Source organism: Echeneis naucrates, chromosome 23, assembly GCF_900963305.1.
Source record: "Echeneis naucrates chromosome 23, fEcheNa1.1, whole genome shotgun sequence".
Taxonomy (NCBI): domain Eukaryota; kingdom Metazoa; phylum Chordata; class Actinopteri; order Carangiformes; family Echeneidae; genus Echeneis; species Echeneis naucrates.
This window is the reverse complement of record NC_042533.1, coordinates 5,460,166-5,486,773: the sequence shown is the minus strand read 5'-3', so window position 1 is coordinate 5,486,773 and position 26,608 is coordinate 5,460,166. Positions and strand designations below refer to the sequence as shown.

The window sequence follows — 26,608 nt, the reverse complement described above, 5'->3', positions numbered from 1 at the left end:
GTCTTATGTGCTTTAAAGAAGTTTCCCGTTTGACTTGAATATGACTGATTAAAATGTTTTTTATTGTTTATGATGGATTTCGGTTGCTGCAGATATTAACTAATTCTTCTTGGCCGTAGTTTTTATGTTCCTGAATCCAGCAGAGGCGCAATTTTTCTTCCTGTCACTTGTCCTTGTCATGATGGATGTGGTTGTATCCCTGCACAGCTCGGTCGAGCTACAGATCCAGCGACGCCCCGGTTACAGCGGCCTCATTGGACAGTGGCCTGAGTGGCAGCGCCTACAGCCTTTTGGACGAAGACGGAGAGACAAACGAGGTGGACAGTGCCATCTTCCAGGTGCCCCGATTGTGAGTCATTGTATTCAGATTGCTCTAATCTTAAAAAGGCTGCCTCTTTCATGATAAATGTCAATTTGATGTATAACCGCCACACTCGTAGCTCCCAGACACACCCGCTTCCATTCAAAGTCATACATAGACATCGAATACCTGTTGTGCACTTTAATCATTTCTCTGACTCCTCTCTGTTCAGCGGAAAGATCCCAAACGGCACAGATGTGATGAAGTCAGCGATGGGACACAGTGACGGCGAAGGTAAGGCATGGGCTATAAATCCAGGTTTTTGTTATTTCAAAGCTTTAGCAGATAGCATGTGTTCAATTGTAACAAAGTAATCTCCACTTTTACCACAACGCTTCCTGCCTCAAGGATCAGAGGATATACTGTAGGGGCAAATTACTTTGAGCAGTTTGTATTTATGTTCTTTTTCACATCTTGAGTGCCTTTTGTGTATAATGTAACCTTCTGGTACTTTAAGGTTCTTTTCTTTATTCTGTCTTCGCTAATTTCCCTCATCTTGCCTGTAATGCGTCAACTGAGTCATAACTACAGCAAAGGTGCAAAGATGACTGTAAAAAGCTGCAAAAGCCTGAAGGTCACCCACTAACCCTCACCTTCACAACAAAAACTGCAGCTTGGAAACGCAAATGAGCGCACAACAGTTAATTGCACCATTTGTTTATGTCTTTGGCTTCATCTGCTCTAAACTTAATGTGTCTCTGTTGCCTGCCCTGCAAACACACACACACACACACACACACACACACACTCTCACACTTAACTGCCCTTACAGTTTTGCTCGGTCTTGTTGACTCAGCAGTCATTTCCATTCAGTTGCTACGGAAACAACACAGCCGCAGGTCCTCTTAACTTTCCTGCATCCTCATTACACAAATAAATGTGATTGCTTCTTTGAAATTGGTCGTCATGTGAGTGCAATCTTTGTCCAGTAGAGGGCAGGCATGCGAGATCCCTCATCTGACTGAGGTCAGGGATACTGCCAGCACATCAGTAGCATGAGAGCTGCATTTTTGCAGCTGTCAGCCACTAATAAATAACCAAAGCACTGATTGGGGGAGTGATTATGTTGATTCTTTCCAGTATATTTGAATCTGACTTTGTGTGTGTGTGTGTGTGTGTGTGTGTGTGTGTGTGTGATTAGGTAAATCCCAGGTAATGGGGGAGATAAAGATTGCTCTAAGGAAGGAGATGAAGACGGAGGGTGAGCACCTGGTCCTTGAGATTCTTCAGTGTCGCAACATCACCTACAAGTTCAAAACTCCAGACCACCTGCCTGGTAACGCACAATAATTGAACATCACACATGGCAACACACGTTGAATTCTCTGTACACCTTATTAAATTCAGGATTGTTTAGCGAACAAAGAGAAAACCTAATCTGATAAATGTAAATGTCTCGTAGGATCAAAAACCAGCAGAACTTTGAATCACAATGTCCACCAGTGGTATCTGCTATTGAGGCAGATTACATGTTGGACTGGACTGAAGACTGGAAACCTGTCTGTGATGTACACGCAGTGATATCAGGCTTCTCCTTCACAGATTGCCACCCACCTCACTGCCTCCTCATAATATTTACATCCTAATTCCCAAGCTGCTTGCCACTTGTTCGATTTGCATTTTGCTTCCAGATGGGATGGGACACAAAGCTTTACTTTCTTGAACAGTGCTGGGCTGTTCCGCAGCACAGAATCTTCCTTGCTGCCTCGTAACACAAACATTTTAAATCTGTACCTGTTTCTGTGACCGGTTCTTCAAATTCTGTTCTTGAGTGTGAGAACTCTCTTGTTGCCCTCTAGTGGCTAGCTGCAGAAAAATCTGAATGTGAAAACTTGACATAGGACGGTTATACAGATGACGTATATGATTTAAAAAAATAAATAAATAAATAAAGGGCTTTGGATGTTGTCACTTTTACAAAGATGTGTGCGTGTACCTACAGATCTTTATGTCAAACTCTACGTGGTGAATATTGCTACTCAGAAAAGGATCATCAAGAAAAAGACCAGAGTGTGTCGTCATGATCGTGAACCCTCTTTCAATGAAACCTTCCGTTTCTGTATGAACCCGACGGGACACTCTCTGCAGGTAATCATGCCCTAAGTTCCTCTCTCTTCCTAACTTCATGACAAATTACGTGACCTTCCAGATATCTATAAAGTGATCAGCCGTGAGATATGTTGTCTTCTGGGTTTCTACAGCTGTTCCTGGTTTCTAATGGGGGAAAGTTTGTGAAGAAGACCCTGATCGGGGAGGCCTATGTTTGGCTGGACAAAGTGGACCTTCGCAAGCGAGTGGTGAGCTGGCATAAGCTGCTGGCTAGCACCGCTCAGATCCACTCATAGAAGAAGAAGAGGAAGAAGAAATCCACAGAAGACTAAACCTGCGAGGGCACAAGGAGGTGTCTGACATTTTGGGACACTTAGGTTTAACATCTGAAACGCTGGTCCACTCTGGTTGGGTGGGGGAATTTGGGGTTTGGGTATGGGATGAAGCGAAGGTAACTCCTACTTCGATCTTCATTTCAGGGCCCAGATAGCTGGAGTTTTGGAAGGTGAGGAGTTCTGGCGAGTTTCTGTCATGTGGGGTGATAGAAGGAAGAATTAATGTGTTTGCAGGAAACAAACACATGTTTACAGGACAAACAGTGTACAATAGAGTGGCCAGGGCTGAGGAGAACACAAGTGCTGAGTTCGGAGGTCAAGCGGAATCAACCAGGTATTACACACTTTAATTCACCAACACACACACACATATACAGATGTACACATTTAGGACAACTTTGCACACAGTCATTCACACAGAAGAGAAATTTTAATTCTAATAGATACAGGGAATGGACACACTTGTAGATTCAAATTTTATTTATTTAGCTGTTTTATCCATGAAAGGTTTTCCTCATTGCTTTATTATGACTTGCAGGGTTTTATTGATTTACAGAGCATTTTGAGAATGAAATATTGAAGACTCCCCCTATGGAGACCTCTTATTTATTTTTGTATTATGATATTTAGCATAGAGTTTAATCATTTGTCTTCTCCGCAATTATTTAAGTACTTAAAAATCTATCCTGAGAAGGAAGCATAGTATATTTTAAAACATACTACCTATCATTCCAGAAAAAGATCCCAACAAGCATGTTTTGAATTTATTAACCCCATCTTTTTTCACCTTAAACTAACTTCTATCATATTATTGTTTAATAAATAATATGAATATATAACAAATTGGACACTATATATTGTGCGCATGAGTGTATCTACTGTATTTGGTATGCAGTGCCCCATGTTCTGCACAAAAACATAAAAAAAAAATCACCTCCAAGGTTCTCTTTGTATATAGTGATGTGTCATAGCTGGAAATGAATTATACCATATATAGATAGATATATAGATATCTTTATCACAGACAATCGAGTCTTGATGATTGTGACATAGAGTTTTATTTATCCACGACACCCCTTAGAATGTGAGATTCAAGCACCTCTTGTTTTTCGTCGTGAGATCCAAGCACATTACGAGTCTTATAACAGTCTTGCTTTCATTCGTAAGGGCAGTCGACTCCAAAACACACGCTTTTGTGGTATTTTGCACTTTTCCTCCTTAGAATGTAAAACAGATGCCATCAACATGACAAAAATGGTTAATCAGAGATTTTATTTATTTATTTATTTATTTAGGTTATCAAGGTGAGGAATTAGAGAGGTAAAGAAAAGTGAATGACAACATCCAGAGGTTTTGTTGCGTACAAAAGAAAAATGTGCCGCAAACGTTCTATGAAAAACCACATTACCATTCGAAGATAGGACTAAGCTATTATGGTACCTTGTTGATGTTTTGTCATAGTTATTTTTCAGCCAAATCTGTGTTGTCTTCACGAGTCCACCTCAAACCCTGTGTCTTTGGATGCTTGTAACGCTTGTTTTGTCTTGACAATAGTCATCATGTGTGCTTGCGTAGTGGTCAAGAAGCAGGTCAACTGGTTCATTCAATATTTTCAAACATACCAAGCAGCGAAACTAAACTTATTAGAGTGATTTCTATGCAATGTCTACTGTATAAAGGTGGTAACTGCATCTTGACTTGCTGGAAGTGTGACGCTTTAAGGGAGAGGAAGCATTTATATGGATTTTTATTTTGCACTCCTGTGTTTTTATGTCCTCCTCAATATGGTTACTGCTTTAATATGATTTTTTTTATTATTTAATGTATTATTTTATATTGTTATACGAATTTTTATTTATTGCCTGTGAGACAATTTCATATGTTGTATTATATTTGTTTACAGTACATATCAGGTGTACATAAAAGAAAAGTTGAGAAATTTTGTTTTTATACACAATGTGGTGCTTGTTTACAATCTTTAGAGGGACTGAAACTCAGAGAATCAACTTTTTTGCCCTTCAGACATCCTGAATTGGGGAAAAAAAACATTCCGGTTCAAATGATTCCCATCTTTTTATGCACTCACCCTTGGAGTAGTTTCATTTTCCAGTACGTGTATGAGAAATGAACATCGTGATCAGTGGACGTCATACCTGAAACAATAGTAGTTTTGAGGTCAGTGTGTGCTACTTTGTCTTTCTCATTTATATATTTTTTAAGTTACATTTTGGCATCTTCTCACCATGTTCATGCATGTCACTGGCTCCAATGCATAACCCTTATTTTAAGTGTTGTCTGTCTAAGAATATTGACTTTAAAATCTCTCGTAACAAAGAAAGAGTCACACACACACTCCACACACACACACACACACACAGATGCCATCTCTCTATTTCCAACCTTGTAAATACATAGCTTTTTATACTGGGGTTTGGGAAGCAATAGATCTTTTAGCAGACAAAAAAAAAAAGATGTGTGATCATACAAGTAACAGGAGGTTGTTTTTCTTTTGCTCAATGTACAGTGGATAGACTGAGAAATGACTTTGTCTGTCTCTAGGGACCCAGATTAACCAACAATCTACACCAAACACTAAAGGTTTACCAGAGTCTAACTACACAGACGTCTATCTTAACAACTCAAGTAGTTGCAGGAGAATTTAAATGTGCTCACACTGGATGTTGCATGTTTCGTTGGTGGTTCATACTATTTTTGTGTCCAGATATTATAAAAGAAAAAAATGAATGAGGTAGAGAAAGATATAGAACAAAATGTTATAGAGGGGAATTTATGGAGAAAACGTATTAAAATTATCGATGATGTATGCTGACTGTACAAAGATTATGCTTGTAAAACCTGTCTGGTTTTTCACTTGTAAGTAAACAGAAAAAAAACTACTGTAATGGTTTTGTGATTGTATACAGGAGGTATTGATAAAATATGCAAATTGTGCTGTAAAAATGGCTGTTGCCCCATGTCTAAATATTAAATATCAGTACAAATGACGAGTCGTCGTGTATTGCCATTGGCCTTTTCTGAATATTGGATTATTATTGATGTATTTTGGATAATAACAGTTTGTAAGGCTGTGGATGGTTGGAAATCTTTACGAACAGGAGGAAAGCCCGGAAGGTTGAGAAGGGAGAAACTGTCAGACAGGTTTTTTTGTTTGGTTTCAGAGCTCTTTTAACTTTCTTTACTTGCACAAAAAGGACTGCAGCTGCAGGATCCAGCTGTGTGCTTTCCGTGAACCACATCGTCAGAAGTAGACCTCAGAGAGAGAGTGAGAGTGGTTGGTCAGCATGACATAAAAAATTAACTTCAAGCATGAGCTTTATCAATCTCTGGTTTATGCTGTGTTTTCATCTCTGAATTTCTTGATTGGATTTTAGAAATATCAGTGACCTGAGGTACCGCTTTACACCCACAAGGCGGAGCCATTTCATTTTGATCCATTTTCGAAATTTTGTATGGACGAGTATTTCGATTCCTTTATAGCCCTTTGAGTGAGTGTGTTGTGTTTGAGAGGGCTGTCACACCTGTTGTGTTGTCGATGCATCAGAAATGGTGAACAGGACAAACCACCACTTCTTTTCTCAGCAGCGTTGAAAATTTTAATCTAACTCATGAGTGTTTAAGACTTTCTTCTGTCTGTCACATTCCTTATTAAGTGATAACAACTTTTCACTCAGTGAAAAGTGTGTTTGGTGAAAAAGGCTTTGCGAAATGTTTGACAGACTTCCCACCAACCTCTCTGCTTAAAGGGGCCTTCAGTTTGTTTACATACAATACAATATCCCTAAAGCATGCTCTGCACTTGGACATGCACCACTGGTGTTTCCTGCAGCTGCCCCATTTCCATCTTCAGCTATAATAAATTTCTTCTTAAGTGTGTTTCTATCTGCCCTCGTTCGAGGTTTTCACTCGAGTGTCACTATTCTTTCCACTGTCAGCCGGTAAAAATTAAAGATGTCCTCTTTGTGGCTTTGGCAAGTCATAAAAAGAATCAGCGAGAATACATATGCACTTCATTGTGTGTACTTTCTAAGAGGCCTCACAAATCTGAATGTCATTGGTCCTCTGTTTGGAGTCGCTGATTTATGAACAATGAAACATTAAAAAGGACATTTCAGAGGCACTTTAGAAGCCAGTTGTCATTGGTGAAAACATTAACTTAAATATAGTATGTTTCCAGAGAATTAGACCAATTGAAAGAGCTATAAATTTATTGTAAAATCCAAACTACCTGTTTTTTTTTTTTTTTTTAAGGAAAAAAAAAACCATCTTGCTTTGGTTAGGACTTCTTTACACTTTTTCAGTCAGTTCTAACAGAGGTGAATTAGTCAGAGGGGATATAAGTTCAGAGGAAAGCCAAGATGTTTGTAGTGAGCAGCTGTGTGCTTGTCTTCTGTCTAAGGGGTCAATGTGTTTTTATGAGAATCATGCACACAATAGAAACAGAGAAGCTGGAGCGTGTTTACTTATTGTGTGATCAGAGATGAGTTCTTTGTGATCAAACCTTGGTCAAATTACAATCTACACTCAGATGCTTAAAAAGAGCCAGGGTTGATTTAATTATAATAGAATGACACTGAATAACACTGAAAGTAATTGAGTTGTAGCCTGTGAGTTTAAAAGATCATACAGGTGTTGTTGATTCCCTGAGTGTGAAATATTTTTAGTTGTTTTGTGTCTATGAATGAATGATGAAAATACTCCAAATGAATGACCCGTATGGATGTAAACAAAAAATACAGTTTTAGATGAAGACATTTTGGAGATCTAGTTTTCTTACCTTTAATTTTTTGTTCATTCATTTGTTTTCTTTCTTGCTTTTTGTCCTCCCAAAACGCTTCCCATTGCATGGTATAAATATGTCATTGACAGACGGTGAGACTGAGGATAATACACATTGTTCATTTTGATTTTTGTGTTTATCAATTTGGTCATTCTACTCCCATTACCTTGTCCTACACACCTGAGAATTTGAAAGGTACAGACATAGATATATCCTGAATTGACTTAAGTTCAAAAAATCTTCCATTTTGTACTTGTTCTTTAAAAATTTTTATGTTTAATGGAAACTCAGATTTAAACATGAACATGGTTAAATATAGCTCCCATAGCTCACTCTTAAATGTCAAACATGCCCAGCGGCAATTTTCTTATCACACACACATAATCATGCTGTCCTTCACCACATGATCTCATGGGGCCAATGTTCAGTGAACATGCTATAAAAATATGGGGGGTTTTCTGTTTCAATGCCAGCAATTATATAATCCTGCCAGCAGGAGGAGTTAAAATTCACGTTGCATCACCCAGTGATGTATCTGTGGAGGTTTTCTTTGGGCCCTCGACCTGACATATTGTTCCCCTCTGTCAAATATGTGATGTGAGAGTGGAAGATAAGGAAAATGATACAAATGAGTGTTTTCACATGTTTACAGCGTGTGTTTGTGTAGTTGTACTTCTGCATTTGTAAGGATTAGTTTTAGGAATACAACCTACAGAATGAAGACTTTCTTTTAGCAAAGTGAAGACATTTTGGCTCGAGCTTACAACAACAAAGGTCTAACGTCTCTAAAATGTGGTTTTAGTATGAGGTAAGGGGTTGGGAAAATGATGTCATGGAAATTATTAAACAGTGTCAAGGAGTGTCCTCACAAAGACAGAGATACAAGTGTGTGTGTGTCAATGTGTTTACAGACTGTCGATGGATTATGTGTGTCAGCACCTGCTGGCCGGTGACGCTGCAGCTGCAGCTAGAAACCACCTGCTTCCGTCTGCTGAGTCTGTAACAAACATATGCTGAACATAAGATACAGATTTTAAACACTTCAGCACCTCAAACCACAAAAGAAGTTTATCAAACACCCAAAGGATATTTTCTTGGGATGAGATATTTAGTCAGTATAAAATCTCAGTTATAGCAGTACGTATAATCTAAATATGGAGATAGCTCCTCTCAGATAATTTTTATATCATGTATAACTAAAGGCAACACGGAGGCAGCAATGAAATGTGACTAACCAGACCCCATGATGGTGGTTTTGCAATTTTACTCAGCATATTCTGAATTCTATGTTTGAGAATTGAATGATTCTGTTGATTTTTTTTTATTATTATCAATTTAATAATGATCATTTCTTTTGTCAGTGAGTGTGGGATTGACACTAATGTGCTGTAGTTGTTTTTTTCACTTTTGTCCTCCTCAGTTTCCAGTCCAGTCTCTTTGTTCAGGTAAGCTAAAATGCAGTCGCTTCATTTCCAAGAACAGTGATCAACCTTAAAAAAAAGGAGGTTGGCGTGGCTCTGTCTATTTGATGAGAAAATGCTTTGTATCTCTTGAGTACAGTAAATATTGGTTGGTAATTTTAACTAATCAATTACATTCATTCTTTTCCCAATAGTGCATATAATGTCATATGAAATACCTGATTTACTGCATTTATCTGCACAACTCTTATTTCTTTCCAAAAAATGGCTGTCAGACTTTGAGGTAAATGGCTTCTTTGCTGAAAATGTTCGCAGTTTGATCAAAGGCTTTTCCTGCCAAATCCTGCTCCGCTGTCTACATTATACCCTTCCAGTCCCACCCCCTTGTTTTATGTTGCCTCTTGTCTTTCATATTCATTCGCTCCATCCCACTTCTCAGGATCTCTCCCTCTGTTCTCTCGCTCCCTCTTTCTGATGGATCTCTCAGATCCTTCACTTCTAAAGATGTTTGTTCTCTTCTTTTGCCTTCAAAGATGCAGCCTGCATCATGCAGGACCTGGAGATGCACCATGTCGCCCATGCATCTGTGATTCACTGGGCAGTGAAGCTGATCAAAATGAATAGGATTGTAAAATCCGGTGAGGCCACACTGAGGTAAAATCATTGATCGCATTGTCTCTTTAAAGGTCAGACAGGGGTCACACATCAATCAAACATGGCTTGAGGTGTAAAGAGGTTGCAAAAATGTTCAGTTAAGGAGTTAGTTGTAAATAGTTTTAATTGAGCCTTTGATTTTTGTTGCAGAAGGATTGGAAGTTGTTAAGCAGATTCAGTGAAAAGTAATAGCATGTAGTGTGAGCGAGGTCTTGAATCACCCAGCAGCATGGCTGTGAGGATGAATCCAGCTGACCCTCAAACACACAACATATGTTTGACATTTGTGGTTTTCAAGGAAATATTCCAACAACCACAGGATACTATGAAGTCTCATACAGAAGTTATACGATGTCCAGTTCTGGATGAACTGTAAAAACGCTGCTGATGCCTTAACTATGTTTTCAGATTTTGATTAATTTAATACTTTGGTCCATGAGTCTGAAAGTTGTGCAAAACTAAAGTAATTTGTAATTTGTGCAGGATTTAGAAATGCAACACACTAACACACTGAACTAATGAAGAGCATTGTACCAGCTAACATGCTAATGATAAATTAGCATGTTAGCGTTGTCATGGTAGAAGCTCTCCAGCAGAGATTTATGAAGTCTATCTGGATTATCTGGAAAACTCCAGCTGTCGAGTTGACACACTGATAACAGACACTGTCAGTAACCAGTGGCTAATGTCAGTGTCTTGACATGTGATGCAGCCCAACAATATGGAAGATAAATGAAGAAAATGGGAAATGAAGAAGTTATGGATCAATAAGTTTGGTTAGTGTGCGGTTACAACTGAGGCAGAAAGATTGATCAGAGCCACCTGTTAGACGGGGCAGTTTCCAACTTCACATCTGGTGAGACCAAGAGTCTTGTCACTAGTCACTCCTTTTAGGAATGGAGGATTTATCAAGAGACAACATTGACAAATACAGAAGAAAAAACACAATTTCTTTGGAAGGAAACAAGAATTTGTGAGTAAAAAGAAAAAATAAAATAAAAATTGAACAGGACAGCGAGGACCCTTCATGTCCTATCACCTCAAATCCCCCCCTGAAGCTGACTTCCTGTCACTGGATGCCTGTTTCACCCTGAGGCCCTCCTTTGCTGGGTCATAGCTTCTCCTCCTGACAGAATGGCTTTGACTAATAGTAATGTGATCAGTCAGTGCACAGAGGGAACTGAGGCGGCCCCTGTCCCGAGTGAGACATCATATCACACACACTCGCCATCACTCCTCTTTCAATGAGTCAACGAGGCACAGCCATAGCTACCACCACAGAGGAGGGGACTGCAGTGCAAAAAAACAGATGTTGTGGTTTTTTGTGTGCGTGTGTGTGTGTCGATGTGAGGTGACCTACAAAAACTGTGTCATTATTGATGACAACCTGTCAAAACACAAAAAGAGGTTATTCAACCTCACTACCTCACTACTATGAATTTGCTAAAGCATTTGAAAATCCAGAAAGGTGTCATTTACTTCGGTCTAAAAGGAGGAGAACTTTGTTTATCCACTTCTTGCTGAGAATCATCCAAAAGTTCATACTACTCTCATAACTGTTATGAACATGATGTCAGCCATGCTGGCAGATGGTTAATGTAGATCGTGAAGAGTGGCTTAAATGGATTCATGTTTTACTGTCTAAGATAATATGTTAGAGAGCATTCGGGTTGAACTTTTTTTTTTTTTTGCCACTGGTCAGTCTAGTTTGCTGTCTCCACTTTTTATGTCAAGGTAAATTAGCTCAACTACAGACGTGGGGGCAAAACTAGCTGCTATCCCGTTTCCTTTGTTAATACAAAACTTACTTCTAACTATTGCTGCAAGCTTCATGCTCAGTGTATCAGAGATCATGGTGAGAAATGAGAAATTCTAATGAAAGCATATTTATAAGAATAAAATGAAAACCTTCTGTAAGCTTGTTTCGTCTATCTTCCAACATCGCCCTTCTCTTTTCTCTTAAGAAGTTGGATCTGACAGTGAAGGATGGATCTGTGTCAGCTTATGTGAAGATAAAACACTCGCCATCTTTGCCAGGACGCTGTGTTCGGGAGATGGGGATTAAAATTTAAACTTGGGAATCATTTGTTGCCAGGGCAACACACCAGCAGACAAGAATTAATAAATGATTATAGTACATTTTTGCATGAATGCAGTTTTTGAATTTTAGTGAAGCCTCAGCAGTACAAAGCTCAGTTTGTTTGTCTTGCAATAAACAGAAAAATATGAGTGCCTGTGACAGGGACATGTGAACTTTTCAGACAGGAGACAGATTTGACAGATGCTTCACCATATTGTATCATTTCATGTGGTTTGGACAGCTGAATGCTTACAACCTGCATTTTTTTCATCATTGTCAGCATTTATATAAAAAAATAAAATAAAAACAAAAACAAACCCCAAACATCATGAGTACAAGCTGTTCAGGAGTTGGCTGAAACAAAATACTGTGCGGATTTGATAAAAATGACAATGAGTACATTTCAGTTGTTTTAAATTTACAGGCTTTTGACCTCTAAATGTGTTTTAATGCACTGCTTTATTTATTAAAAACATGTAATTTGAACCATATTATTGCTGTAAATCTTTCTTTTTTTCATGTATAATTGATACTAAAGACTATCATTGTCCTTGGTATTAAAAATGAAAAGTCAAGAGCACCTGTTTAAGATTGAAAAATGCCCCCTCAGGAACTGATTATTGTTTTCCCATCTGTAATCCTGTTTTAAACTGAATCCTCCTCTCTCCTGTTTTGCCCCCCTGTGCTGATCCCAGCATAAGACCACACTCAACGTGTGCACTCAGTAGTTGGGAAAACAACAGCCTTGTGGCGGGGTGGCGAGGAGTTGGCGTGGAGACGTCGAAGAGGTTGCTATGCGACAGCAGCTGGGCAATTCCCTGTACAGGTGGGCGGGGTCAGGAGCTGGGGATAGAGGCCACACCTGCTGCCTCACAGACGCACAAACACACACAAACATTCCTAAAACACTTGGAAACACAACCTTTAAATCAACCCCCCCACCACCCACTCACACTCTGGATTTTATCTCTTTTGCTGCTCTTTTCTGAAATCCTGACCTGAAGCAAGCTTCACCTTTGTGGTCAACAGGTTGCAGTAAAAGTGCAGTGAACTGCATAACTGAGAAACACACAACCTTTACTGAAGGTTGAGTTCAAAATGTCAAATAGGAAATATTTTTACAGCACCAATGTCCAAGTTAGACCATTTTTAACCATCCACTGTCTACTTCCACTTTCTTACATCGATCTGCCCAGAGGACGTAACAATTAGACATTACCTCTTTTATTATACAAGACTACAAGGCCGAATCTCACATCAAGACAACACTACCACCCACTGATGGAACGAAACCACTGTTGGCAACAGAGGGAACTTCAATAAAAAGCCCCTTCAAGGGCAGTTAATAGGTAAAACAACACTGTGCCAATCTGATCATTAATTGGAAATGGATGTATTTAGTTAAACTGCATTTGTCATTTTGAAGAAGCTTTTGTCAAACAGAACTAATCCCTGTGAAGAATCCCATATAATCCTATTGAAGTGTTGCATTTGCCAGCCTGATTCAAAAACAGAAGTAGCATGACGGATTGGTGTTACGTTTTTGTTTTTTTTTTAAGCTGGTGCTTTTTTTTTTTTTTTTTGTCTCCCAGATAAGATTCATCAGGATTCATAGTAATTTTAAATGAGCTGAACGGTTTCCTCATTCGTTCTTCCATATGCATCTTCTCATAGATCTGCACATCAAAAATCGTCTCTCCCTTTTCTTTCTGCCTGGCACTGTAACCTCAGCCGCCTCTTCACTGTTGTTCTGTAAATACACTCCCGCTCCCCACCTCTGAGTCCTGCCGGGCAAGAGGTCCCAGAGGAGCAGCTTTTTGCATGGGTTGTAGTGAAACCTGAGTTTGGGGAACGCGGACAGTTATTTGTACAGTGAATCTGTGGCAGCGGGTGAGCAGCACTTTGCCTTGTTTGTGTTTGTCTGTATATAGAGACATGGAAGATTCACGGCAGACAAACAAGTCAATCAAACCAGAAATAATAACTTTTAGGTTCCATATTAATTTTTGTTATTAAGTTCTGGTGAAATTATTCAGGGATTAGTTTATGTCTGACAAGGGGCTTTGGAGAGAAACTCATTAGAAAGTACAGTATATTTGTCTGGTATTTACCTTGCTGACTGTCCCAGCGAAAGAAAATGTCACTTCATATTAAGGTTGCCACATCCCTCGGAGCAAGCAGAATATTATTATTATAACATCTCTGCATAAAGAGGATGCACTTGGCAGTTGCAAAAATCAAACACAGGTTTAGAACAAAAGCCAGGTTTTTTTGTTTGGTTTTTTTGCGATGCTTCACAGTCTGACATGGACAACAGTCTCTTCAAAGGCCTTGAAAAATGCTTCCAGCAGCATGTGACTAGACAAACAAACCCTGTCCTCATGTGCACTGGCAAGTCCCACCTGATTTGAGGTGTAGCTCCATTATGGAGGAGGCAGAGCAAAGCCCAGCAAATGTCAGCGACGGCAGGTTTGGTGTGAGGAGTAGATGCCCAGCAGGCGAAATGAATGGTTGCACAAAACAAGAGACAGAGGAGAATGGTTCTGTAGGCTGCAGAGAAAGAGAACAGAACTTCATACCATTGAGGTGACCATCAGGTGGAGGTCATGTCTGGTTGACGGGGGGGGGGGCTGCTCGTTGTCTGAGTGGAAAGCACACAGGAAGGTGGCAGCGTGGTGTTGAGAGGTGCAGGGGCGGTGTCAGTGCCAAGTGTCCGGCTGCGTGACGCTCGCTGCCGTGTGGAGGGCTGAGAGGGCGCCCGGAAACACTTCTGTGACAACAACAACAAAAAACTAAACAGCAATCCGCACTTTAAATGGCTCCAAATTGCTCTGTCATCTGTTATTTCCGGATATTTTAGGAGTGAAGTTCGACCCAACGTGTTTCATAGGATCAATTTTTCCACTTTTGGAAGGAAAAGGTCTAAATCTGTCGGATTAAAGCGGAATGCGGCTTCAGAGCCAGAGAGAAGATGGTGCATAGATAGTTCGAATTAAAAACCAAACTGGGACCAGTGAACAGATTTCACCCAGTTTAACTGACTTTCCTTTCCCATGTGCTAAACAGGAAAGAACCTGACTGCTAAATGACAGGAACTTTTTATTTTTTGCAGTGTGCGGAGTGGCACCGCTTCGCCGGCCGAGCTGAGGATCTAAATGCGCCCACCCCTTTTTCTCCATTTATTTTTTGACACACACGCCACAGATCTGCTGTGATAGCCAACAGCACACACACACGCTGGACCCAAATTAAGCTCACTCCTTAACTCGAACAGTGGGAGGGGGAGCAAACCAGATGAGATTTGTTTCCAAACGCGCACCGATGGCGGTGTGAGGCGTCCGGCTGAGAAATACGCACGGAGCGGTGGAACTGTGGAGCTGTTTTCTTTCCTCCTTTCCTCAGTTCTTCTCGCCTCTGCCTGGATCCCTGTCGAAGGGGAGATTTAAAAAAACAAAACAAAAACAAAGCCATGGATTACTCAATCTACCTACTTCTACTCCTGTCGACCATTTCGTCTGTGTCCACCGGACAATTCCCATCAGCTCAGATGTGAGTACAGCTTCAAAAACAGCCTGTTGGCTCCTGAAAGTCTCTGATAGCATGCTGTGTTCCAGCATTGTGTCGGTTTATTTTATTATTATTTAAATCTAATTGAAATATACGTTCACTAAGAGGGCTGATTACTTGATAACTTGATTAGTTTCAGCTGGTTGAATCTGAGGCTTCCAAAAGAAGCGGTGTGTTTTCTCTGTGATAAAGATTGCATTTTACTTTTGCTCGAAGTTTACCTCGTCATATTGTGTATTTAAAGCTGCTGAGCTTTCTCAGCTTGCAGTGTGTGACATGTGGCTCATCCCACGAAGGTAGACTGAGGTCTGAATGTGACTGGAGGTTCCCAAACTTTCCCTCTTGACACTCCAAGAGATTGTTGTTGTTGTTCTGAGGGATCCACATTTTCGAATATTTATGTAGATGAATCTGATTTATTCTACTCTAAATTCCCTGTTGTGATTGTAGCTAAACAATTTGGGCAAACCTCTTTTGAGAGGTGTCAAACTGAAGTTTTCCTGCTGGCTGAGTTTTATAAGTCTCAAACTCAGAGCTAACCATATGGTTTCTCAGTGGGTACTTGTCTGCCAGTTTGCTCTGAAGTCTGCTCATTTGTTGTAATCTTTCACCTTCTCCGTGGATTTTAACTATTTTTTTCCCCACATGCAGGCCTGTAGTTCTGGATTTTGCTCTTCTTCATTGCAAAAAGTAGTATTGGCTTCATTTACAGCCTGAGCTGATGACTTTCTTATAATCCTGCAGAATGGGAACTTGGGATATGAACTCGTGTGAAGTAGAGATAGCAGGAGCTCTGAGTCTGTCTAAATTTGACTCCCAGCCTCTATATTTGCAGTGCAACATTAATAGATGTAACAGATGATACGACCACAGTCACAGGAATACAGTTCCCAAATTAAATAAATGTGTAGGTGTGTGAGCCTGTTCAGCTCACACTTAATCAACAGGTTTAAGACTTTCCAGATGGTTCTAACTGAGCCAAGACTACAGCTATTTATTTATTTATTTATTTATTTATTTTGGTTTTGAATGCAGCCCAAGTACAGTCCTCCAGAGCCATGATGGCACTCAGCCTAATGGTAGAGTACAATGATGTCAGACTATCAGAGTGGCCTGCCCACTCCCTATATTTCATGGGCACTAAGTGGATTGATCTGTGGGTTGTGCACATGATATTCACACACGCCTGACGAGTTGCAGGTCCACATCCTCTGAAGCAGTTGACTTATTGAGTGGAAATGGTAGTCTAGTGGGAAAGGCAATAAGAAAGCTTGAAACAAGGCTGGAAGGGATTCTTCATTTGAATTTGGAAAAGACAGACGTTGCCAGAATGGCCCCTCTCATGGGCTGTATTTTCACATCAGCTTCTTGATTTGAAAGTGCTATCACACCAAACATCAATGTTGCTGTCACTCACACGGCGTCTCTGTCTTTAACTACAGCCAGTCATAGTCGTGTTGGTGATGGTTATCTTGAGCGACAAGCTTCAGGCTGGGTCCTCAAGGTGGAAGTCAGACAGAAACAGAGAAACTAGAAGGTCAAGGATGGAGAGACAGACCCAGCATGTTTTCTTTGAGGAGAGAAAATAAAGAGTGGCTGATTTGAAGCAGACATTTACATTGAGTTTGTGTACTCAGGCTTTGCCCTCTGGCCTTTCTTTCTTTTTCTCCCACCTCCTTGTCTCATGGCTTGAAGTGTGACTGTATCTCTGGGCTCCATGTCTAACATCACATGCCAACATCTGTCTGCTTCAGATGTTCACGTCCCCTCTCTTCCTCTCATCCCTCTCCACATCCCTTCTCACGCTCTCGCTCTCATCCCTCTTTCCTTCCGCCTTGTTCATTCCCCGTCCGTCTTCTCTCCGTCTGACTCCTTATGCGTCTCCCATGTCTCTCTTTCTCTCTCTCTCCCCTCTCCTCTGTCCCCAGTTGCCTGAAGCCAGATGATTAACATCATAGAATCTGAATTGCAAAGTCTGATGTCATAGACTGTGCCCCAGAGATCCTGGCGCCAGCTAACACACTGAGAGATCAGGGGAGATAAAAAGGAAAGATAGAGATGTAGAGAAAAAAAGATGCCCATATCAACTCTGCTGGATGGATTCTGCTTCAGTACCGTTTACCGTTAACATCCTAAAAACCAAATTCCCAAGACACCTTCCGATCTTTGTGCAGCCGTTCGCCAGTGCATTGTTTTGAATTCAAACATCCAGAACTTAATCAGCCTCCTCACTGTCAGACGCATTTTGTCCCCATCCTCCCTCTTTGTCCACAGTTTCTGTCACCCTCCTTCTCAGTTTCGCCCCACTGTCACTTTCTGCCGTTTTCTTAAGCTAACTAGATTTCATGCTCAACCAGCTAAAGAGCCATGCTTCTTGTGTTTACGGCCTTATCTCTGGCGATCAGAGGCCAAGATGTGAGGAGGCAGTTCATCTGAAAAGAGAGCAGCATGGGAAGCTTTGAGCAGGGAGATTGTACAGATGTACACTTGCTTGTCAGTTTATTAGATGAGGTTTAAATCCTCACTTTGTGTTGTTGAAACTGTTTCAGAGAGTTCTTGGTTAAACGTTGTTCATTTTGTGGTACTGCTGGACTGTATTGCATTATGTAAAAAGGCTTGTCTGTTGTTTAGTTGGATTTGTGGATTGGAAGGTAATGGGCAGTAATACTGACTCCAAAATAAAACACCTCTTTAACATAAGTTCAATGTTATTGTTGTTCAATGATGTGGGAATAGATACAGGCTAGAGCTGCTTATAATACAAAGCAGAGCAGGTGTGTTCTCCTGCATCCAGGTGCGTGTGAAAATAAGATGACTGGCATCTGTGCCCAGCTTCACACATTGACTACCAGACATGGGAGTGGTTTTACATCCACTAATTTAATTCTCAGGAGCAAAGTACATGAGCTAATTTCCTAAAATGTCAAGAAAAAAATCTGCCACCAGAGTAGCCGGCCTGCCATCTGATTTCAATCCATCCTTGAGAATGTTGTTGACTCTGGTTTAATTTCATCGACAGGAGCAGTTTCATAAGACGTTTTTGGATCTGCCTTGACACTTTTATCCTGTTGAAATTAAACTGACAGTGGACTTAAGGATATGGCTGAGTTCCCACTTGAAGCCGCCCATGTGCATCTTATTTCATGACAAGGCTTCCTCTGGCCCCTGAATGCCTGGACTCACTGCTGAACGTTCAAGTCATTCATTCTAATATAACCAAATATGTAATATATACACTATGCACATACTGATCACAAACAGTATTTGTGAGATTGTAGGGTCAAGATTTAGAAGTTGGCCTTCAGCAAAAAAAAAACCAAAAACCCAAAAACAAAAAACTTGTTAGTGGTTTTAGGTCCAAATCTGTTTTTCAGAAGATTTTAAATAAGAAAATGTGGCTGTGTCTCGGAAAAATTAGCTGGCTTCAGTCTCCACATACAGCACAATATTCTTTGGTTATTTTATTTATATATTTGTTTTGTAGTTTTTAAATCAGTTTTATATTTTCAACAATGAAAAATGCTCCAGGCTTTCTTGAAAAAAGCTTTGGATTCTTGTGTCTTGCTTTAGGGGAGACACAATGATCAACAGGGTCTCATTGAATATTACCAAGGAATGGAAAGCAATTTTGAGTCAGTTGATAAACAGTTTTTGTTTTCTCCACTTCAATTTTTGTTAAATTTTTATCTTGGTGTATGACAGTAATAATCCTGGGAGGTATGAGGAAGATGAGTAGATGGAAGTGATCAGCTCAGGGTTGTGTAGGATTTCTTCGGCTGAGATTTACAGCTCTTACCAACGGGGGAGTTGGTTCTAGCAGATATTTCAGGAGGCATGCACTTGCCTAGAGTCAAGCAACTGGTGGGCTATATCTGTTATGCACACACACACACACACACACACACACACACACACACACTTTACCAAAGTGCATGATCTTAAACAATCGGGAATGTTTGCTCTTTGCTTTCAAAGCATTTTCTTTCAGTGTTTCTTATCTCATTTCCAAAACCTTTCCCTATTTTTCTCACAAATTCTCTCTCCTCCCTTCTCCCCTACTCAATCTTTTCCTCTGGCTAAATTTAGATGGGCTTTGTCTGTGGGGAAGGGCTTTTGAGTGTCCCGACTCAGATGTAGGTATGGATACAAGACAGACGGTTGTAGAATTGCAGGGGGCTTCCCATAAATCTCCCTCCTCGGCCTCTCCACTGACATTTTGCGGACCCCTTTGCTTGTGTGTGGCCTCTGCTTGTTGCTTTAGTGAACGTTGCCATTTTAACTTCCTTCCGACAAACAGCGTGTGTGAAAATGAGCTTTACATAGCTTTAAAGAATCAAACCGGGTGTTCTGCTTCCCCACAATCCTTGGCCACATGGAAATTCCCAAGAATTTTCCATTACAGCGTTGCCTGGACAACCTTGGGAATAGCAAACAGCTGTTTGGATAACAGCCCCGTCCAGAACAGGAAGCACATCTGTATACCATACTGTAAAGCATGGGGAGTGCAGTTTCAAGGCTCGAGTTCCTTATTTTGAGTTTCATTTATTTATAAGCATTTAGGGCATACTGTATGTCCGACAGGGCCCTCCCATGCTGATCAGTAGTTAGTAAAGTAATACAATACACAACAGTGGAAAAGACAACGAAGCAAAATGGATTACAACATACAGAGGAACACGTAGAATAGATTTGGGAGTAGAAATTGTCGAAAGAAGGTAGGCTGTGTAAGATTAAAATTTGAAACAAACCTTATAGCTTATCTAAACAGTTATCACGTTTTTTGTTTTTTGTTTTTTTTTATGTTTGTATAAACTGCTTAAGATAACAATAAATTATAATTTACATAAACGGGCCCAGTTTTTCACTTAACAACTCAAGCATCTCATTTCAACGAACTGTGGGTCTAAGCATCTAAGATTATCTTTTACAGAGTTAGTTTGCTAGTTATAATCACCTCCGCCATATTCTTGGCATTTCCCAAAAAAGAAAAACAGTACTTGTGGAAAGTGTCTCCTGGACAAATTTGATGTTTTAGGTTTCCTATAGTTATCCAGAAATGTGGTGAGGGATTTAGTAAACCAACAAAATCACACTGTAGATGCGTTAAGTGCTTAAAATATCTCCAGCGAGACACCACAAACCTATCTAATGTGTCATATTTGGAGGGAGGCACAGAAAAGAGGATCCATGATGGCCCGTGATGGCTTCTCTTAAGCCCCTTAATGGAGCTGTATTGCTGCATTAGAGCTTTTAATGTCAGTGTTCAGACCACACTGGACAGTACTCAGCTCAGCACTAACAGAGGTCTGCCTGTGTAGGCGTATAGGTTGATGTTAATTGGGCATTTTGGTTTGGGGGGGGGGTGCTTTCTAATCTGTCTATTTATACACATTGTCCAAGATTATGATTCTGTGTGTGTGTGTGCAGTGAGGCAGAAGGGTTGTGTTGATGTGTGGATGGATGGGTAGAGAGTTTGCTCAGAAAGTGTGAAGGTGACAGGGATGTGGAGGGTTAGTCATTTGAGCAAAGTTCAAAATGACACATAGCACAGAGAAAGACAGCTAGAGGGATGAGGATGAGTAAGAGGGAAAAACAGAGAAATTTTTAACTACAATAACAACTCTGCATTTTCCTTTTAACATTTTTAATTGACTGAGGGGTAAGATATTGTATCCTAACAAGCTTTCTTTCATATTAGAGATATTTTAATGCTCTCTTAATAGAGATTGGGTTCCAGTCTCCTGCAGTCAAATCTGTGCACGTGGCCAAAGTGTCAGACTGTTTACCTCACATCCAAACACAACACAAGCAACACTTTCCTCAGGAGCGGTCTGGTGGATCAGACCACATTCTAATGACATCAGTTTTAGACCTCATATTAACATGCAACTGCATGAAGTGTCCGATTACAGATTGTATTTTTAGTAACAGGAATAAATGAGATATTCACCTCATTATCCTTGACAGTCTTTGTGCGGAAGTCATTGTTTTTCAATATTGGAGAAAAATTGTATGTGCCTGCAGTAAATATAATATAATTTCCAGTATTATGCTGGAGTCTTAGGCAGCAGGTGTGATTGTTCTAAGCGAGTACAAACACTTGCAGGCGTCACAACAATTCTGTTTCCTCTGGGTTAATGTGTCCGGACACCTGTGGGAAGAGGTGATACAATGGGAGCTGTTAATTCTGTCAGGATGTATATGCCGTTTGACATGGAGGGTGTGGACAAGACACAGCAGGCGCTAGGGGGACAGCGAGTCAGCCCCAGCTAGCCCCATTTCAGAGCATGAGGTCAATGTGGGCAAGGGTAGAAAGAAAGAGGCCCCTGGTGCTCTGTGGTAATGTCATGTAGGAGTGGACAGACCAGCGCGGTGCTCGGATATCCAAATGCCCTGGTGTGACTTTGTGGAATGAAAAAATGAAGAATATTTGATTGCGATGCCTTTTTGTCCATGGCTTACACTCTTATTCAAAGTTGGGAAATAGATTGGTCTTGGTAACAGAGAGAATCAAACCTGAGACATTACAGGAATGATGCATACAGTATCTTAAATGCTTGAGTGCCACAAAAATATCAAACCCAAGCCCGAAGTGATTCCTTCATATGGCCTGTTCTGCTCAGAGTCAATCCTTTATTTATAATGACATAAAAAACAGAGCCAGAACCAGAGGAAGTCACTTCACTTAAAAAATTGTAGTAATGCCGGGACTTTGACTCTAGTTAAAACTTTCCAAAGTCACCAATATATGTACTCTTTGCATCATCCTGCCGTTCAAGGTGAAATATTTAGGTCAGTAAATACAGTAGTAAACCAACAAAACTGTTCATTCCCACTTCTTAAAATTCCTATTTGTTGTTGTATTTTGTAACAACTTTAAATTTAACTTAGAAGTTCAATCAAGTTTTAGAAGTCAATTTGTGTCTGCGGCCAAAAGTCACCTGTTAAATCCTTACCACGGGATCCAGCTTCTTGTAAGCCACACATGCTCCTTCTGTGCATAATTTCCCATCAGCACCGCCTCACTATTTGATAGTGATCTTATTCAGCCTCCGGTCAGCTCTGCCTCAGCTGTAATACACCTCAACATAAGTGCTTGATGAGTGCAGAAAATAGTGTTGTTAGGGCTTCACTTAAACATAGCTCTTCACATCGAGGCAGGGGGCAGCTGTACAATGCTCTGACTGGCTTGGTAAGAGGAAACTGTTACAAGCAAGGCACAAACATCAATAACATCCTGCCATTGAGGATAATGAGGCTGCAAGACATTGGCAAACCCTGCAATTATAGTGTTATTGACCTCAATAGAGGGGAAGATATCATCAACTGTCTTCTTTGTGCTACATGGTGATACATGCAGCGGGGTAGGAGGATAGCACGCATTTATTATGTGGTGATTGTAAGGTGAGAAAGCAAGCAAGCAATGACACAAAGGAAAAAATGAAGAAAGCACAGGTTTGTAGTTTTATTGGCAACAAAGGTGGAAGGACAGAGTGAATGCAGAAGCAGTGATATATTTACGTTGGAAGGATAAAGTGAAAGAATAGGCCGAAAGAAAAAGATAGACGAACGGGTTTGAGAGTGTCCGTCTGTCTTCTATAATCCTCTGTCAGTCTCGCTGCTTTTTAGACGCCTTGCTTTATAGTCAGAGCTTTCATTAGCCATCCCCAAGTGACTCAATTACATCCATACTGCCATTCTGAAACATCCCATCTTTTATGTGCATCTCCTCTGCTTCCTGTAATGATGTCAGCCTAGTCTCTTTCTCTCTCTCTCTCTCTCTCTAGGAACAGATTAGAGGCCCAAATTACTACCATTAGAGAAGGATTTAAGTCTTCAAACTGTCTCCTGCTGCTGGAAAGCATGACTCCACAATATGATGAGATGAGAGAGGGGGTGGGTTGTTTGCTGCCACATGTGTCCTCCATGACTGTTTTGATAGCATTAAGAGATCAAGCAGGGATTCTTAGACTGGACTGAGTATAAAAACACAAGGATGTTTACAAGATGACAGGGTGCTGGGGTGGAAAGGCTGAGATTGGATATTGAGCCCTGGATTCTTGTGGCTGCTTTCATGCAGACATGTCGGGCCTTAGAGTTTTGGATGAAGGCGGTTTTTCGGTAATTCGGTTGGAACACTGGAGCATCCAAAATCGCTGGATCAATATTCAGGGCCTAAACTTGTCAAAGAGTCTTTACATGGCATGATGTTTATCCTTTGGTGAGAAGAGAGGAAACTTAACTTCTTTCTCTTCCCCTGTTGACCAAGAATGTAGCACAAACTCTGGATGAAATTATATTATTAATACCATGAGTTCAGTTAAGATGAATGATTCAGAACCGGTGAGATCATAAGACATTTTTTATGAAAAACTGTTCCAAAACTTAGACAGCCCAAAGCGTCAAGTCTGCAGGGTATTTATTTAAAGTTGTGTTGCTGCCTTTCTTTCTAGTAAGGATGTAGAAATAACTTTGAAAGGAAAGTACACGCAGGATTCAACAGAAAAATCATGAAGGTGAATCATTCTCCATCTTCCCTGCATGAACTCTGTCTGGGAAACATCTTTTAAAGTTGGATTACAAACTCTGCATTTGGTATTACAGGTTTAGCTAGAAAAATCATTCATGTAATCACTGGTATAAAAAAAAAAATTGAGAATAAGTTAGGAAAGTTTGAGTTCAGTTTATATTTAAAGATTAATTCTGGCCCAGTAAAGCTGGTCTTTGATGTCTTGCTGCAGTTGGTATCCGTGTTAAACGTTGTACTAACTGGATCTGCAAATCTGGTAATGAGGCAGAAAAGTGTGCAAAAAATGTCCAACTGTGATCAGCAGGTTTAAACCAACCAAACATCAAGTCAGTCCATAAACTGTGATGTCTAGAAAAGACATCTTGGATAAGTGACACAAACAATCTGACCACAAGCTCCATTAAGTGGCTGGTCCAAAGCTTTCCACATCACACAGTTCTCCTCAGCAGATGGATTTTGCAGAGATGTTATGAAATTGTGGAAGTAGATTGTGACAATTTGTTTGCGTTGGAGTTAGAATTTAAAGTATATATAAACAAACACAAACAGTACAATCATTCCACAAACTTTGATTCAGATGGCTCATTCTTGACCTCGGAAACAGCAGTCAACTATCCAACGAGTAGGAGTCGGCTACAAATGGGCCGAGTTTTCATCAACGACCCTTCAGTCTCAGAACCTGAATGTCTTGAATGTTATTCTCACCTCCAAAAGTGTGTCCTTGATCAAATAAACACCTCATTTCAAAATATGTGTTACAAAGCGGCTTGCTCGTCTTGTAACTGGTAACTTAAATTTCTCTTCAGTGAGAAAAGTTTTTGTATATTATATGTTAAACCCAATAGAAGTGAATATCAAAGTTAAAGTTTTTGAGTGAAGTGTATTCCCTCTCTGGGCTGATTGCCCTACAAGTCTTTTTTTTTGGGGGGGGGTTCATGTGGTCAGGGGTAAGACAGTAGTACTCTCGTGCTGAGTCATGCTCTCTATTCTGGGGTTGTGTCCGCGTCCCTGTGTTCACTGCTCAGATTGGACAGTCTGCTCCTGACTGACAGACCAAAGATAGCGTCTTTCCTCTAATTGCCTGTCAACCACTTTATTTCTTTGAAGTTGACTCCTTCTTCTCGAATTGCAAAATGACGGCAGACAACGTGATTTCATGCGTTTGAAACAAGATTCACATATTTCAAATCCAAACTGAACATCGCTGCCATCTGCTCCATTGTTTGTATTGATATTGATAATTCAGCTTTAATCTTTGGCCTAAAGTTTATAGCTGCCACTTTGTCTTTCACTCACTCTGAAAGGTGAGTTAACCTTCACTGTACTTGCACACAAATGGTTCACGCCCCCTTCATTAAATTAAGAGCTTCTTCACAAGAGTTGCACCTGTCCTGTGACCTTTGACCCTGGGCTTCCCCCTCTGCTGCCCTCTGAAAGACCGGGTGCTCTGGTTACATTGACTTTGTTGACTTGGCCACACAGGCGCACAGTCACATACACATGACAGCTGGCTAGTACAGTGGAGGATTAAGGGAAATCAGCAGTAAGAAAATCTACCGGTCTCTACAGACTTGTACATGACACGTCATCTTGTGCGTCAGCTTTTCTGAATTGGCCCAAGGATGGAGCAGTGAGGTGGTGCGGTGCAGTTAGTGATAATATCGACACAACTCACAAGCACCTCTTCTAATTTCACACCATTTAACTTACTGGCACATTTGTGCCTGTAATCGAGGACATGGAAAGAACTCGATGAAATTTTAATGTCATCTTTTCAGCGTTGGAGCCTTCATATCACACGATCTGTTCATCTGAACTCCAACCAAGTGTGTCTGCAACTCTCTGAAGTCAGTGAACCTGTGATGATCTGTACTGCATGCACCATGAGTCGCATTACACTATGGTAAACAACAAGCTGAGTTACACAGGTATCAGGCCTTCTCATCTCCAGCGTGCGTGTGTTGTCTAAGGTAGTGATCGAAAAATCGCCACAGACAGTAAGAGCTGCTGAACAGAGTGATATCCAGTCGGACAGACATCCCATACCTGGAAAAAATGATCTGCGATTTCTCCCTTATTTATTCTTAGACTCTTATTGAGATTAAAAGCTCTATTTGAATCCAGTTTAGATCACTTGTTATCGTTAAGACTGTTAGATTTCAGAAGCTTTCACAAGCTGATTAGTCTTTTCTGTAACAAGTAAACTAAATTCGATGTGTAAAGTCGCTTCAGTGCCACTTAATTTTAGTCACCGCTGTAGCTCAGTTCAGTCTAAAGAACAGCAAAGTGCTTGTCTTGTTTATCTAATGCCTTATTGATTCCAAATCAGTCGCTAAGATCCAGTGGAGTCATGAGTAGACCTTATCGTCTGAGGCCTTTCTGCTTGGTTTTTTACAGCCGCAGTCGAAAGGTGAGCGGTTTCTGGTTGCCGGTCGTCGTTTCCACATTCTTATTCAAAGTGACCACTAATAGCAAAAAGAGCGGAGAAGATTAAGAAGAAACGATGAGCCTCAACAATTTGCCTGTCAGAAAAACAGTCTGCTCCACAAATGGATGATAAAAATGACTCAGTGGGACAAGTGTGAGAGAAAAGGGGCTTGTATCGCCAGCAGGTCTCACACTTGACTGAGTTTCTGACGGCTTTTCTCCTTTCCAGCCCTGCAGTCTTCCACTGGTGGTTCTTCATGCCCCCCCCTCCAAATTTTCTCAAGGAGCAGAACTGAAAGAGTGTGATGGGGACAGGCAGAATAGGAACCAAGCATGGGGCGAGCTTATGTTGCAATCCAATTTTCCCATGTCTCACTCAACTTTCC

At 40.6% G+C, this 26,608-nt stretch overlaps 2 protein-coding genes across 4 annotated transcripts in view; both read left to right on the top strand.

Annotated features, from left to right (window-relative positions):
- LOC115037198 (protein piccolo-like) overlaps positions 1-5,682 on the top strand; it is a 50,714-nt gene extending 45,032 nt beyond the window's left edge. Inside the window, 5 exon segments of the mRNA XM_029495698.1 lie at positions 218-349; positions 534-595; positions 1,503-1,637; positions 2,304-2,449; positions 2,563-5,682. Of these exon segments, the coding sequence (XP_029351558.1) occupies positions 218-349; positions 534-595; positions 1,503-1,637; positions 2,304-2,449; positions 2,563-2,706 (619 nt within the window). The 3' untranslated portion in view covers positions 2,707-5,682.
- Positions 5,683-14,509: 8,827 nt separating this feature from the next.
- Positions 14,510-26,608, top strand: part of LOC115036512 (voltage-dependent calcium channel subunit alpha-2/delta-1-like) — a 68,987-nt gene continuing 56,888 nt past the window's right edge. For all 3 annotated transcript variants that reach the window (XM_029494702.1, XM_029494701.1, XM_029494700.1), the window contains exon 1: positions 14,510-15,247. In XM_029494702.1, coding sequence (XP_029350562.1) covers positions 15,168-15,247 — 80 coding nt within the window. In that variant the 5' untranslated portion in view covers positions 14,510-15,167. The remainder of the gene's footprint in view (positions 15,248-26,608) is intronic.